We start from the raw sequence: 15,383 nt of genomic DNA, 5'->3' as shown, positions 1-15,383 counted from the left end.
GCAATAGGGAGTGCTGTGTGGTAGAGCACCTACTCCATAGGTTAACAGTGAGTGAGCCGCCAAATCCTTTTGCTATTGACTTAATGTTTTGAGCTTAGAAGCTGCTGTTTCGTATAATAGGCTTCGTTCCATTTCACCATTCCCCACTTGACCTTTGCTCTGATTAGCCAATTCACCTGGCATGATACTGTCAACGAAGATGGGAATGAATAGATAGCCAGACTTCCAGTCCACTCTAAACATGCTGTCGGAATCGGGTAGCCAGAGCAGAGGTCACATGGGGCAACAGAGTACTGGGTACTAATACAGCGGCCGGAAGGTCAGTCATTGCTCTACCCTGTACAAAAGGTGAAGCGGCATCAACATCAAGTTCCAGTTTTGTCTTTGTTTCAACCCTACATAATTCTCTGGGTCTTTGTCAGGCTTGACAAAGGCCCAGCTATTTATGTCGGGTCAAAACGTTGCTGAAATAGCTGTATACTTTGGCTTAAAAAAGCAAACCATTGGAACTGGGTGCTGAAGCCTATCCACCTCTTCATAGCCTAAGGATATTCGCTGGTACTTAAGGATCAACTCCAATAGCATATGTGCACCCACTTGAACCAGTGCTGTCTACTATTCCTTTTTTTTCCCTTTAGTAAATTATTTACAATAAAAGGGTAGGGAAGGAGGAATGAGAGGGGTAACAAAAATAGGGGATCTAATTGGAAGGAGAGGGAATTAACAAATAAAATAAGCCAAAATACAGACATATACACTGAACAAAAATATAAACGCAACACTTCCGGTTTTGCTCCCATTTTGCAGGAGCTGAACTCAAAGATCTGAAACATTTTCTACATACACAAAAGACCCATTACTCTTAAATATTGTTCACAAATCTGTCTACATCTGTCTTAGTGAGCACTTCTCCTTTGCCGAAATAATCATCCCGCCTCAGTGTGGCATATCAAGGTGCTGATTAGACAGCATGAATATTGCACAGGTGTGCTTTAGACTTCCCACAATAAAGACCAATCTGAAATGTGCACAGTTTTCCCTTACTGGGGGGAAGGGGGGGAAACCAGTAATTTGCCCCACGCAGTGCAACACATCTCCGTTGCATAGAGTTGATCAGGTTGTTGATTGTGGCCTGTGGAAAATTGGTCCACTCCTCTTCAATAGATGTGCGAAGTTGCAGGAACTGGAACAATCTGTTGTATACGCCAATCCAGAGCATCCCAAACATGCTCAATGGGTGACATGTCCGGTGAGTATGCTGGCCATGCAAGAACTGGGATGTTTTCAGCTTCCAGGAATTGTGTACAGATCCTTGCAATATGGGGCCGTGCGTTATTATTCTGCAACATGGTCGTGGATGAATGGCACAACAATGGGCCTCAGGATCTCGTCACGGTATCTCTGTGCATTCAAAATGCCATCAATAAAATGCACCTGTGTTCGTTGTCCATAACATGCACCTGCCCATACCATAACTCCACCGCTACCATGGGCCACTCGATCCACCACGTTGACGTCAGCAAACCGCTCTTCCACACGACGCCACATGCCATCTGCCCTAAACAGTGAAAACCGGGACTCATCTGTGAACAGAACGCCTCTCCAACGTGCCAGATGCCATTGAATGTTGGCATTTGTCCACTCAAGTTGGTTTACGATGACGAACTGCAGTCAGGTCCAGAACCCGATGAAGATGACGAGCATGCAGATGAGCTTCCCTGAGACGGTTTCTGACAGTTTGTGGAGAAATTCTTTGGTTATGAAAACCGATTGTTGCTGCAGCTGTCCGGGTGGCTGGTCTCAGATGATCATGGAGGTGAACATGCTGGATGTGGAGGCCGGTTGGATGTACTGCCAAATTGTCTGAAATGCCTTTTAAGACAGCTTATGGTAGAGAAATTAACATTCATTGCACGGGCAACAGCTCTGGTAGATATTCCTGAAGTCAGCATGCCAATTGCTCGCTCCCTCAAACGTTGCGACGTCTGTGGCATTGTGCTGTGTGATCAAACTGCACATTTCAGAGTGGTCTTTTATTGTGGGCAGTCTAAGACACACCTGTGCAATATTCATGCTGTCTAATCAGCACCTTGATATGCCACACCTCTGAGGTGGGATGGATTATCTCGGCAATGGAGAAGTGCTCACTAACACAGGTTTAGACAGATTTGAGAACAATATTTGAGAGTAATGGGTCTTTTGTGTATGTAGAAAATGTTTTAGATCTTTGAGTTCAGCTCCTGCAAAATGGGAAAAGTGAAAGTGTTGACTTTATATTTTTGTTCAGTGTATATAGGGAGTTCAAGATGCCATGTTAAGTTGTTTTTTAAATATTAATAAGAGTCCCAATTCTTGTTTGTGCAGACTTTTATCTAGTTTGACCAGATCGTCTCGAAATATTCATACTTGGAATTAAGGGACCATCTAGTTTTCTCAAAGGCTACTGTAGCAGAAAGTTCTTTATGTCAGCCTAAGGCCTCATGCACACGACAGTATTTTTTCACTGTCCGCAAAATGGGGTTCCGTTGGTCCGTGATCCGTGACCGTTTTTTTGTCCGTGGGTCTTCCTTGATTTTTGGAGGATCCACGGACATGAAAAAAAAAGTCGTTTTGGTGTCCGCCTGGCCGTGCGGAGCCAAACGGATCCATCCTGAAATTACAATGCAAGTCAATGGGGACAGATCCATTTGACGTTGACACAATATGGTGCAATTGCAAACGGATCCGTCCCCATTGACTTTCAATGTAAAGTCTGGATTCCCTTTTATACCATCTGTAACGGCTACCCTTTGAATGTGAGGGTATCAGCCGTTGGGGACGTCCTCTTTCCTGGCAAGCTGCTGGGTACAAGTACGGCTGGTATAATCCCATCCACGAGTTCCAGAGGTAGAGTCAGGTTCAGCGGTAAAAAGAGCGGCGTAACAATCCCATAGATTTCCCTTTCCAAGAACGAGACGAGGCTCCGTTTAAAGGGTCAAGCAGAACTGACTGTACTTTACGTACAGCCTCTTTTATTCACAAACAAGAAAACATAGTACTGCCCACAGGGTTTTGAAATACAACCAATCAGTATAGTACAACACATACACAGCAACCAATCGTTCACGCCCCTAGGGGCCCAGAAGGGAGACCGAGACACAGGACAGATACAACACATCCGCACCTGAAGGGGTTAATTGTGCATATCATAGCCCCCTGTAAGAGATCAGGGCTGCCAGGCAGCAGGGGGCAGACCCCCCCCCTCCCCAGTTTGAATATCATTGGTGGCCAGTGTGCGCCCCTTCCTCCCTCTATTGTAATAAGAACATTGGTGGCAGTGTGCGGCATCCCCCGGCCCCCTCCCGCCCTCTATTGTAATAAGAACATTGGTGGCAGTGTGCGGCCTTCCCCGGCCCCCCTCCCTCCCTCTATTGTAATAAGAACATTGGTGGCAGTGTGCGGCCTCCCCCGGCCCTCCCTCCCTCCCTCTATTGTAATAAGAACATTGGTGGCAGTGTGCGACCTCCCCCGGCCCCCCGCCCTTCCTCTATTGTAATAAGAACATTGGTGGCAGTGTGCAGCCTCCCCCGCCCCACCCCCCCCCCCCGATCATTGGTGGCAGCGTAATCGCTGGTGCTCCGATCGGTAACCATGGCAACCAGGACGCTACTGCAGTCCTGGTTGCCATGGTTACTTAGCAATAGTAGAAGCATCATACTTACCTGCTGGCTGCTGCGATGTCTGTGTCCGGCCGGGAGCTCCTCCTACTGGTAAGTGACAGGTCTGTGCGGCGCATTGCCACCAATGTTCTATTTACAATAGAGGGAGGGGAGGCCGCACACTGCCACCAATGTTCTTATTACAATAGAGGGAGGGAGGGAGGGCCGGGGGAGGCCGCACACTGCCACCAATGTTCTTATTACAATAGAGGGAGGGAGGGGGGGCCGGGGGAGGCCGCACACTGCCACCAATGTTCTTATTACAATAGAGGGAGGAAGGGGGGCCCGCACTGGCCACCAATGAAATTTAAACTGGGGAGGGAGGGGGGTCTGCCCCCTGCTGCCTGGCAGCCCCGGATCTATTACAGGGGGCTATGATACGCACAATTAACACCTTCAGGTGCGTCACCTGAGGGGTTAATTGTACGGATCACAGCCCCCTGTAAGAGATCGGGTGCTGCCAGGCAGCAGGGGGCAGTCATGTACACAGTTCGTTGTATATTCTAACTAGAAGCGTCCCCATCACTATGGGAACGCCTCTGTGTTAGAATATACTGTCGGATCTGAGTTTTCACGAAGTGAAAACTCAGCTCTGAAAAAGCTTTAATGCAGACGGATCTTCGGATCCGTCTGTATGAAAGTAACCTACGGCCACGGATCACGAACACGGATGCCAATCTTGTGTGCATCCGTGTTCTTTCACGGACCTATTGACTTGAATGTGTCCGTGAACCGTTGTCCGCCAAAAAAATAGGACAGGTCCTATTTTTTTGACGGACAGGATACACGGATCACGGTCTCGGCTGCAAAACGGTGCATTTTCCGATTTTTCCACGGACCCATTGAAAGTCAATGGGTCAGCGAAAAAAAAAACGGAAAACGGCACAACGGCCACGGATGCACACAACGGTCGTGTGCATGAGGCCTAATAAAGAAGCAATGTCTCTCTCTAGAGTCTAACGATCAAAATTGTATTTTTTGTATTGCTCTGCTTATGTCTTATGTGGTATTCATATGGGGCAATCAATAGACTTCATTGAATGGCAGGGAAAGGGGAGATGAGATTACACTGGCAGTGTAATACTGCTGCCGATTACCTGATGAACGTGCAATGAACGAGCATTGTTGATTGGGCAAGTGTGATCTTCCAGAATGCTAAAAGATCACAATCTGCTACCGGCAAACAACTAGATAGCATGGGGATAAGCGGTGGCAATACGATTGCTCCTCCCAGTGCTGTGGAGGAGATTGCTGAAGGTAATAGCAGCTGTCTCCTCCGCTAACGTGCAGGCGATTGCCGGAAAGGAATGCTTCCCTGCCGACAATCGCCTATATGTTCACTAGGTCTAATACAGGCTTTAGGTACAGTGTCCTGGATACAAGGCGAAACCTAATATATGTGTTTCCCTACATATCATTGAATATGAAGGAAAAGATCAAATAAACTACTGTTCTAGTTGATTGTGCAACTAAAAAATACATACCGCACAATACTACACGGACTCAGTACTAGATACCGTACGTCTCTGAGTTTATCAACAAGTCAGGTTTTCCATCGACTTCAATATTGATGATTCATTCTAAGACTTTGGGGTCTGACTCTGACACCCCCAATCAGCTGTTTGAAGGGGTTGTGGTGCAGGGGAAAGTGCTGCAGCCTGTTCTTCAGCTTGTGATGTCATGTCCATTGGTCATGAGATTGTGCTACAAGACCTCAGCTGCTATACATTGTAGGGTGAAGTGCTTTCGTATACTGCAAAGAGGCTTGCAGCACATGAGATTCCAGAAGTATGAACCTCTGATATTGATGAACTCTCCTGAGGATAGGTTATCAAGATCTAAAGCAGTTGTCTGGTATCCCCTGCCACAGCTCTGTTTTCCCGTTTGCAGCAGTGATGTCACCTCGACAACATGTGATCACTGCAGCCAATCACTAGACTCTTTGAGGACAGTGATTGGCTGCAGCAGTCACATGTTGTTGACGTGAAGTCACTGGCGGTGCAGGATCTGTAAGGTAAGTAATCCTCTATTATTTATTACAGGTCAGTCACCTGAGTTGCTTGGTTTCCTCTTGAAACTGGTAAACTTGGGTCTTATTTTAAAGTGTACTATATTACACTATATTTGTGGTGATCGGTGGTATAGTCATTTACTTGTCATGCTTTCATTCATGTTACAGTAAGCAGTTTTTCAGCTATCACAAATACTTAAACCATTACTCAGACCATTCTTATTCCTTTTATCCAGCCGATTTGTTTGATATTCTGCTGCCTATGCTGAACATCTACCAAGAATTTGTACGAAATCATCAGTACAGTCTGCTAGTGCTGGCAAACTGCAAGCAAAACCGCGACTTTGACAAACTCCTCAAGCAATACGAAGCCAATCCAGCATGTGAGGGGAGGATGCTGGAGACGTTCCTGACATATCCAATGTTCCAGGTAGTGTTCATGACACACGGCAGATTTCAGTGAATGGAACCACATACCAGCCCGTAGTACTGCTAGAAATGCATGCATTGATTTCATAGTTCGAGTCATTTTCAAACAGGTGCTTTTCCCTGTATTTTACTGTGACTCCTCTTGATGTTAGAGGTTTGCACATTCTATTTTTGCAGCTGAGAGTCATTGAAAGCCGATATTTAGCCACATGGTGATTGTTTGCTAATGCCATTTGTCAAGCTGAACAGATAAATATGCCACTGTCAAACAATGAGGATTGACTGTGGATAATTATTGGTTGACCTGCAGACAAATGACATGTTGCTATGGTTGGAGGTCTATTGTAAGGTCTATTGTGTGAAACAATACATAAGAGTTCTAATCTATAGACAGAGATAGGGAAGCATTCATGTTGTTCCATAATTAACGACTTTGCTGGTTGAATGAGCAGATATCAATTCAGAGCATTACTTGTTGTCCTTACTGAAAGCTACCCTTGTTTTGATGGTAATGTGACTTGGTGTTTGTAACCCTCAAATGTAATGTGGGATAGCGCTGCAAAGATGCCATGGCTACAGGTGGTTCTTTGGGTAGTTCGGGAAACAATGCAATGATTTTGAACTTACTATTACATTATATCATTTTATTGCGTTTCCAGGGGAGAGTGCCTCCATAATACACTCTTAAGGGGTTATGCCATAATTAATGTAAAAAATGAAAATCGGACAATCTTTTTATAACAAAGCTAGAACCAGCCCTGTACCTCACATCGATCCAGAGATCTCCCCACTCATTGCTCTCTAGATTTATATCAAGCTGGCAGCTCACGGGGAGTGTCTGTACTGCTGCAGCTCAGGAGGCGTGTCCATTCTCCTGCAGCTCTCACCCTATCACAGCTCAGGAGGCAGCTGAAGGATGAAACTGAGCATGTGCGTCCTTCTCAGTGAGCAGGACAAATAAATAAGAAAAAGAACAAAGAGCAGGTGGCGGTATACAGATACATTTCATTGAATAACTCAGTGGCTATTCAAAATGTTTAATTACATGCAATTGCAAAAGTATTCAGATCCAGGAGCTGGTTTGAAAGCTGTAGAATATTTTTCATGGGACAACCCCTTCCATGCAACAGAACAGTCGTGATTTTTATCTCCATATGAATTCACAATAAAAAATCTGTATGCTTCTGTAAGAAATTATAGACGGCATGGTCCCATAGGGACCTTGTAGAACACAGGTCTGTAATGCAGCCCTATATATGAGGTAGATACAGTATACTAAGGAATGAGCTCAGTAGTCTTAGGCTTTCCTAACACAGAGTTGTTTGATGCTGATTCTGACGCAGAAACTTCATCAGAATCAGCGTGGAAAACAACCTCAAATCTGCCTCATGATATTTTTTATGGGAGGCAATCCCCAGCACTTCTTTTATCAGCACTCTTCCCTATCTTACCACAGTTTCTGCCCCAGAAAGACTGCGGCTGGTGGCCACACACTCATTATGCCCATTAAATTGGGCTACTCAGCATGCCGAGCACAGCATAACCTGCAGCAGAAACTTGAGACCCAGTCTCCTGCTTCTTCCATGAGTTTCACAGGCAAAATACTAATTGGATTTTTCAGATAAGTATTTTGCCCATGTGAACATGTCCTTACATAGATTTTTAATCCATCCTTACCTGTTTTTATTAAATCATGTAATAAAAGCCTCATGCACACGGCTGTTGTGGGTCCGTTCCGTGCATTGGGGACCGCAATTTGCGGTCCCCAATGCACGGGCAACTTCCCTGTGGCGGTCGGGACGGATCGAGACCCTTTCAACTTGAATGGGTCCGTGATCAGTCTGCACCGCAAAAAAATAGAACAAGTTTTATTTTTTTGCAGTGTGGAGGCACGGCCGGAAACACTGCGGAAGCACTCCGTAGTGCTTCCGTTCCGCATCTCCATGATTGCGGACCCAATACGACCACGGGCACACAACGGCCGTGTGATGCCCTAAGAGAAAGAGATTCACATGTCACAGGGGCAGCTCCGTTCTGGCTTCTCCCCACCCTGTTAATTAAACAGTTAACAAATGAATGGGATCTGTGCATCCAGCTTGTTTCTAAACTATATTTCCTCTGAGGTGCGGCAGTGTTTCAGTGGAATTTTTACCCAGGGAACCTGTAGGTACATATTTCATTCCTCCAATGGATCCCAGATCACAGGTTCCCTTTGTACACTTGGTGCTGGTGCAGATTACCATTGAATGCTGTAGGATCACTGAAATCAGTGAGATATCCATGTAATATATTGTTGTCCCAGGAAGTTTATACCTTCTCTCCGCTGTGGCTGATAGATGAGGGTAAGAGTCATCTTTGGTTATGGACCATTTCAGTAGTTTGGTCTGATTGTCTGGCATTAAAAAGGTTTATTCACTACTTAGATATGACATATCTTCTGGTCATCAGTATCAGATCAGTGGGGGTCCGACACCTGACAACTCCACCAGTCAGCTGTTTGAGGAAGCCACCGGCATCAAATCTATACAGTGGAGAAAGACAGAAGCAGGAGGTTCCCTCTAATGTGTAGTAGCAGTGCCAAGGTATTGCAGCTCAGCTCCTACTCAAGTCAATGGGAGCTCAGCTGCAGGACATCAGCAATGGAAACTACACATTGGATGGAGCCTTCTGCTTCCACCTCCGTCCAGTGTATACAGTAGCTTCTGGTGCCAGCTGATTCCCCCTGAACAACTGATTGGTGGGGCCTTCACCAATCTGAGATTGATAACATGAGCGCAGTTCATCAGTATGTAAACTCCTTAAATTTGTCATGTTCTTTTGCTTAAACAACCAACAGAAAATCCCAAATTTGTTATCTGTTGTGTTGTATCAATACACTTTCAGATTATCATTCAGTACACAGACAGTTTATAAAAATATTCCCTGCCACATTTACGGATGTTATCTTTAACGTCTGTGATGAAATTGACTTATTGATTGTCTTTTGATGTTCAATCTCTTTTATTAAGGACAAGAGTAAATTATCAGTGCAAAAGGTATAAAACCACAGTACAAAGCGATATACCAATTCTGCCATTTACAGTACCAGGATATTAAAGTGGTTTAGTACATGACAAATGTAGGTGGTCCACTAATAAAGTGACACATTTCGCAAATAGATATATATCTACTCTAAAAGAGAGCAGAAACATCTAAAAACATACATACACACACACACACACACACACACACAGACAGAAACTAAGGGGACGAAAAGGGAAGTGCCAAAACCCATCAGAATAGGTAGTATTAAGCATTAATAGAGATGTTGTTCAACCACATAAGGTAAGACTCGGAACCTTTAAAAAGCAGCCAAGGGGACCATATCTTAAGGTATTTTGCGTCCTGGCCATCATCCTCAGCAATAAGTTCCTCCATTCTATGTATCTTTTCAAATGTGTTAAGCCACTCCTCGAAGCACGGTGTCACCGTAGATTTCCTATTGATTGTCTTTTGATCTGCAGGTTTTTATCTAATATGTAAGGAAGGCCTTGCCTTTAAATCACAAGGTTACCTCTTATTGTGGAATCCTAGACACCTCTTACACTATTTATCTTTTATATTTTATATGACCTCCTTGTGAAAACTTCCTAGTCTTTAGAAGCAAAGGGTATTCAAAGTAAAATTACTGGGTTAGTAGCAAAATATTAACATTTATATGCATTAAACATATTCTGGGTTTGTACCTTAAAGATTTGATTTTGATTTTGCATTTATTGCATTTGATATTTGTCTATGACATTTTTTAAATGCGTGTGGTATTAAATTGCAGTACTTATGATATGTAATTGCTACTACAGATGATGTCATTCAGCATTGAATATATCTTTTTTCTTAAAGATACCTCGGTACATAATAACTCTCCATGAGCTTCTGGCCCATACACCTCATGAGCACATAGAGAGGAAAAGTTTAGAGTTTGCTCAGTCTAAGCTGGAGGAACTTTCAAGGTAAGCCAACGGCTATCGCCAAGCCATGTTTTATTTGCAATTTGAAGGGGTTGACCACATAAGGCAATAAACTATCAATGAAAATTGGTAAACTCTATGTAAAGGAAGTCTTACCTCTGGTGAATAATGTGGGCCTTCACTTGCCTCAATGAATTCAGTGACAGTGTTAAGCCAGTAGTACAGACTTACTGTACATTGTTCTTCTCCATATGCTGTGCACCTCTAGTAGAGAGGTGACTATAATGACCATCATATCACAAAGGTTTGTGTTAGGAGTTACAAGTTCTCAGCAGAGATGACATTCATATTATCAGGGCCCCATAAAGTCAAATAGTCAGGGCACCCATGTCCTAATTTCCCACCAGATATACATATCTGTGGTGGGCATCTAAGGGAGGGTGACCAGAGAATGGGGAGGGGGGGGGGGGGGGTGATAACATGATCAAAATTAACTGTAAATCATGTTATCCCCCTTTCCCATGCACATTGACCAAAGTTTTAGTAATTTTATGGGTGCATGGAAATGGACACCTGAAGCCCCTTCAATTAAGACGTAATACAATTGCAACTGAGTGGATTCTTTCCAGTAACTCTTTGGAGATTGGTGGCAATCAACAGGCAAGTCATGTTTTTTGCACTTAGCCTGAACCTTCACCACACTACCACATGTACTGCCCTTATGCAGCCCTGGTATTCAGTGTATTAAACAAACCTCTCAATTCAGTTATAAAGCATATGAATAACCAATTTCTTCTTTCGCTTATGGAGTGTTCCACAGCTTTTTCTTAACAAATGAGACTTGAAGATGTGGAAACCCTAACCTTGTAGATCAATGTCTGACTGCTGTGGTAGACAAATGAGTCCTTATTAGTTATATAATATTAACATTCTCAGTAGTATTATGTAATTAGGATACACCTCTCACATGTACACTATGGAGAGCGATCTATTGTCAAAAGAACATGCAGACACAATAGTGCTACACCAAACCAAATTACCTACTCTGCTTTTCATGCCGTGATATTGCAGTATGTTATTTGGTTTTCTGTAGGACTACTGGTAAATCTGATTAATGAGAATGTGACACATAGATCATATTTTTATGTAAAACACATTTATTTACAACTTATGGTGCTAAAAAAAAAATAATAAAAATCATCTACATGAAAGAAAGATCCTAAAATCATGCAATTTTTTGGCCACTAGGTATAATAATAGGTAACGACTTCTATTCTGTACACTAACTTTTCAGTACCCACCATATTATCTTCACAGGGTGGATTACAGTGACATATATCACCTTTTTATAGATAACACAGGATCCACCATTCACAATAGGTGATATCAAAGCTTATCCACTCCCTCCTGACCTATACATGGGTCACAGACCATGCCTAGAAAACTCTCCCATATAACTCAATGGGCTCCCCTCCTGTACAATATGTCTGGGTCATTTGGCTGATCTGAAAGAACAGGAATTCTTGACATATTTTAGGCCTAGTGGTCAGTGTGATGTAAAACTTGCATGATTTTAGAATTTTTAGGAAATTGAAAATGAAATAAAATCACCAAAAAATGCTTGGGGTTGTGCGGGATCCTAAAAACAAATGCCATTTAATTGTTTAAACCTCGTCTAGTCTCCTACACAGCATAATAGCGGACCTGACATGCTCCTACTGCACTCCAAGTGTTTACAACCCAAACTTCCAGGTTGTGAATGTAGATGAGCAGCAGCCACAACACTTCTGTTAACCAGAAATGTAAACCTCTACTCCACCCTTCCCTGGGCCAAAAACTCAGCTCCCTATATACCCCCCATCATCCCCATGCTGTCTTCTCCTAATCTTTGCTCCCACACAGCTTCAATATGACAAGCAGTGGACTCCACCTACCCCGATGTGGATTGAGTGTGTTGATCACATGGGTCTGAGATCACAACATTCAGGCGGGGATTCTGAGAGAGGGGATCATGGGAGGCCCAGGTGTGATGAGGGTACAGTCATGTGACCACTCTCCCGATCTCCGTCAAGAAAAAAGTAGCCTAAGTACATTAGTAATTTTGCAGGGCCTGGCAGGGGAAGAAAAATATATACCCAGAAAACCCTTTAAAATAAAAACTGGATTCATGCGATATGTAATTTTCTGATGACACATTCCGCTTAAGCTGTTGTTGTTGGACATAGAAAACTAGTCGGCAATTTGCTGGAAATTAAAGAGAAAAACTAAGGGTACGGCCACACGGTCAGGTTTCCTGATGCAGCTTTGGAAGCCAAAAAAAGGAGTGGATCATAAAAGGAGTAAAAGTATAAAGGAATCAAACTACTTCTCGTCTTTTGAATTCACTCCAGGTTTTGGATTCCAGAACTGCATCAGGAAACCTGACCGTGTGGCCGTACCCCAATAGCTGTATGTGCCCATTGTTCAGTCAGGGGACCACACCATTTGACGGCTCCTGCACCTTATGCAAACTTGTGTAATCCGGGCCCTGAATTTGATTTAAAAAGATGACTAAGGTTACTATTTCTGTATTTTCAGCATGTTACTGTTACCAGTTTTCTATATCCATATTCCAAGACAACACCTTTAACCCCTTATTGCTCCTTGTTAGTAAAAACTTCAATGCTGGTAACGTAACCAGTACCCCCTGTTTAAATTAAAGGGAACTTGCCACCCTGAAAATGCAGTTTTATCTGTGGGTATTATTTATAGAGCAGGAGGAGCTCAGCAGGTTGATATATAGTATCGCGGGAAGAGTTTCAGTGTAATCTGTATTTCATTCATCTAAATTCCTGCTCGTTCTGGGCTTTGAAGTCAAGGAGGTGATTGACAGCTATCTGTGTATACAGTCATAGAGGGAAGGCTGTCGATCACTGATAGGACCGCCTCCTGGACTACAAAGCCCAGAATGAGCAGGAATATAAATGAATGAAATGCAAGTTTTACTGAAAGTTCTTCCACAGAACTATATATACAATCTGCTCAGCTCTTCCTGCTCTATTACATGCTGCCTGCAGATCAGATACTGTGTTCAGTGTGACACATTCCCTTTTAATGGTGATAGCTGCATCAGCACTGGAGGCTGCCCCTTTTATCACCCCAGACATTGCTCTGCTGATCCTACTAATTTATTGTGATATGTAATATAATTTCATATTAGTAGAGAACGATACAGATAGAGACATCAGCCTGCCTCCTGTGTGGGTTCACTCAACAGATCAGCCGCATTAGGAGCCGGCCTAGATGTGACCTTCTATTGATGTGTCCCCTATAGGCTTAATTCCCATTACTTATTGCCTTGTGTAGAAACCTCTGGATTTGTCATCTCCCCTCCATCCCTACTTAGATCAATCCTGATATTTTAAAATGAATAGAAAGCATGCTTCTGATCTAGATCAGATTAAAAGATTATTTGCCTGGGTCATTGGCCACCGCACTGGCTCAAGGTTATTACACTCATCAAGCAAATATAGTTGTTATTGGATAATATTTTATCTCGTGGACAACGCTTAAAGGGACATTACTCTTAATGGAAACATCATTTACTATGTAACTTTTATAAACGAATATATAATGCTTCTTAAAGGGAACCTGTCACCTCCAAAAACCGTCCCAAGCCGCCAGCAGTACCTGGCAGTAGCCAGCACAGTGTTTCCGACGATAATTTTCTTCCTGAAGGCCGATGCGGCTAAAGCTCAGAGAAGGTTCTTTTATCCCCTGCCGACGCGCTTCTCTAGTCATGCTTGAAGCCAAGGGTGCAGAGGCCTCCTTGCCTCAAGTCAAGATAACCACGCCCTCTTCCCTAGTACTACAGAGTGCTTCCGTGGGGTTCCTCTCCGTGCCTTCGCACCGCAAAAAAAATAGAACTTGTTCTATTTTTTTACGGTGCGGACAGATCACGGACCCATTTAAGTTGAAACATGGATGTGCAAAAAAAGTATGAGATCCATGTGACATCCGTGTTACATCCGTTTTTTGCGGATCCATTGTAACAATGCCTGTCCCCTGAAAAATGGACAAGAATGGGACATGTTCTATTTTTTTTGTGGAACGGACTAGCGGACATACAGATACGGAATGCACACAGTCATTTATTTATTTGTATTTTTTCTTGTGGTCCCATTGAAATGGCATACAGGCCGCAAAAAAATAAATGGAGCAGACACGGACAAAAAATAAGTTTATTGTGCATGAGCCCTAATTCTGGCCACTCTAGGCGATGCACAACACGGGTGCAACATTCTCAGCCATGAGAAGGCTACTTTCACACTCGCGTTTTGGGTGGATCCGCCATGGATCTGCAAAAATGGATCCGTTACAATAATGCAACCGCATGCATCCGTCATGAACTGATCCGTTTGTATTATCTGTAACATAGCCAAGATGGATCCGTCATGAACTCCATTGAAAGTCAATGGGAGACGGATCCATTTTCTATTGTGCCAGATTGTGTCTGAGAAAATGGATCAGTCCCAATTGACTTAGGCCTCTTGCACACGACCGTATGGATTTTTCAGTATTTTGCGGACATGTTCTGTCTTGGAACGGAAAAAAGGGAAATACGGAAACGGAAGGCATACGGAGTACCTTCCTTTTTTTTGCGGATCCATTGAAATGAATGGTTCCGTATACGGAACGCAAAAAACAGAACGAAAACGGAAAAAAAAAAAGTTTGTGTGCAAGAGGCCTTACATTGTGTGCCAGGACGGATCCGTTTGGTTCACTTTCGTCAAGCGGACAGCAAAACGCTGCATGCAGCCTCCAGAGCGGAATGGAGACTGAACAGAGGCAAACTGATGCATTCTGAGCGGATCCTTTTCCATTCAGAATGCATTAGGGCAAAACTGATCCATTTTGAAGCGCTGGTGAGAGCCCTGAACGGATCTCACAAACGGAAAGCCAAAACGCCACTGTGAAAGTAGCCTTAGATGTGAAAAGCCCTTTAAAAATGGGTCCTAGCATCTGCTTATATTTTTCTGCTAAAAGAATCACTACTTTCCGAGTTGACCTTTTCTGTCGAGTTGTTAAAACAATGAGTTGTTTTGCAATAAATCCCCTATTGGACTGGCAGTGCCCCATTCCCTGCTTTGTTAGATTTTTTTTTATTTTTCCAAATACTTCTAGAAACAACTTTATGTATAATTAATTTGTTCTTCGTATATTTTTTTTACTTTCATTATACGATCTTCAAGCTTATTTCATAGTCTGTTAAAGAATAGATCAGTTCAGCATTTGGACAATTTCCAGAACTCGTGCAGC

At 43.4% G+C, this 15,383-nt stretch overlaps 1 protein-coding gene across 2 annotated transcripts in view; it reads left to right on the top strand.

Annotated features, from left to right (window-relative positions):
- The window catches only part of RASGRF2 (Ras protein specific guanine nucleotide releasing factor 2), a 376,997-nt gene that overhangs the window by 248,304 nt on the left and 113,310 nt on the right, over positions 1–15,383 (top strand). For both annotated transcript variants that reach the window (XM_044276023.1, XM_044276022.1), the window contains exons 7-8: positions 5,946–6,139; positions 10,018–10,127. In XM_044276023.1, the coding sequence (XP_044131958.1) occupies positions 5,946–6,139; positions 10,018–10,127 (304 nt within the window). The remainder of the gene's footprint in view (positions 1–5,945; positions 6,140–10,017; positions 10,128–15,383) is intronic.

Source organism: Bufo gargarizans, chromosome 1, assembly GCF_014858855.1.
Source record: "Bufo gargarizans isolate SCDJY-AF-19 chromosome 1, ASM1485885v1, whole genome shotgun sequence".
NCBI lineage: Eukaryota > Metazoa > Chordata > Amphibia > Anura > Bufonidae > Bufo > Bufo gargarizans.
Note: the sequence above shows the minus strand (reverse complement) of the source record. Positions and strands in the feature narration are given on the sequence as shown.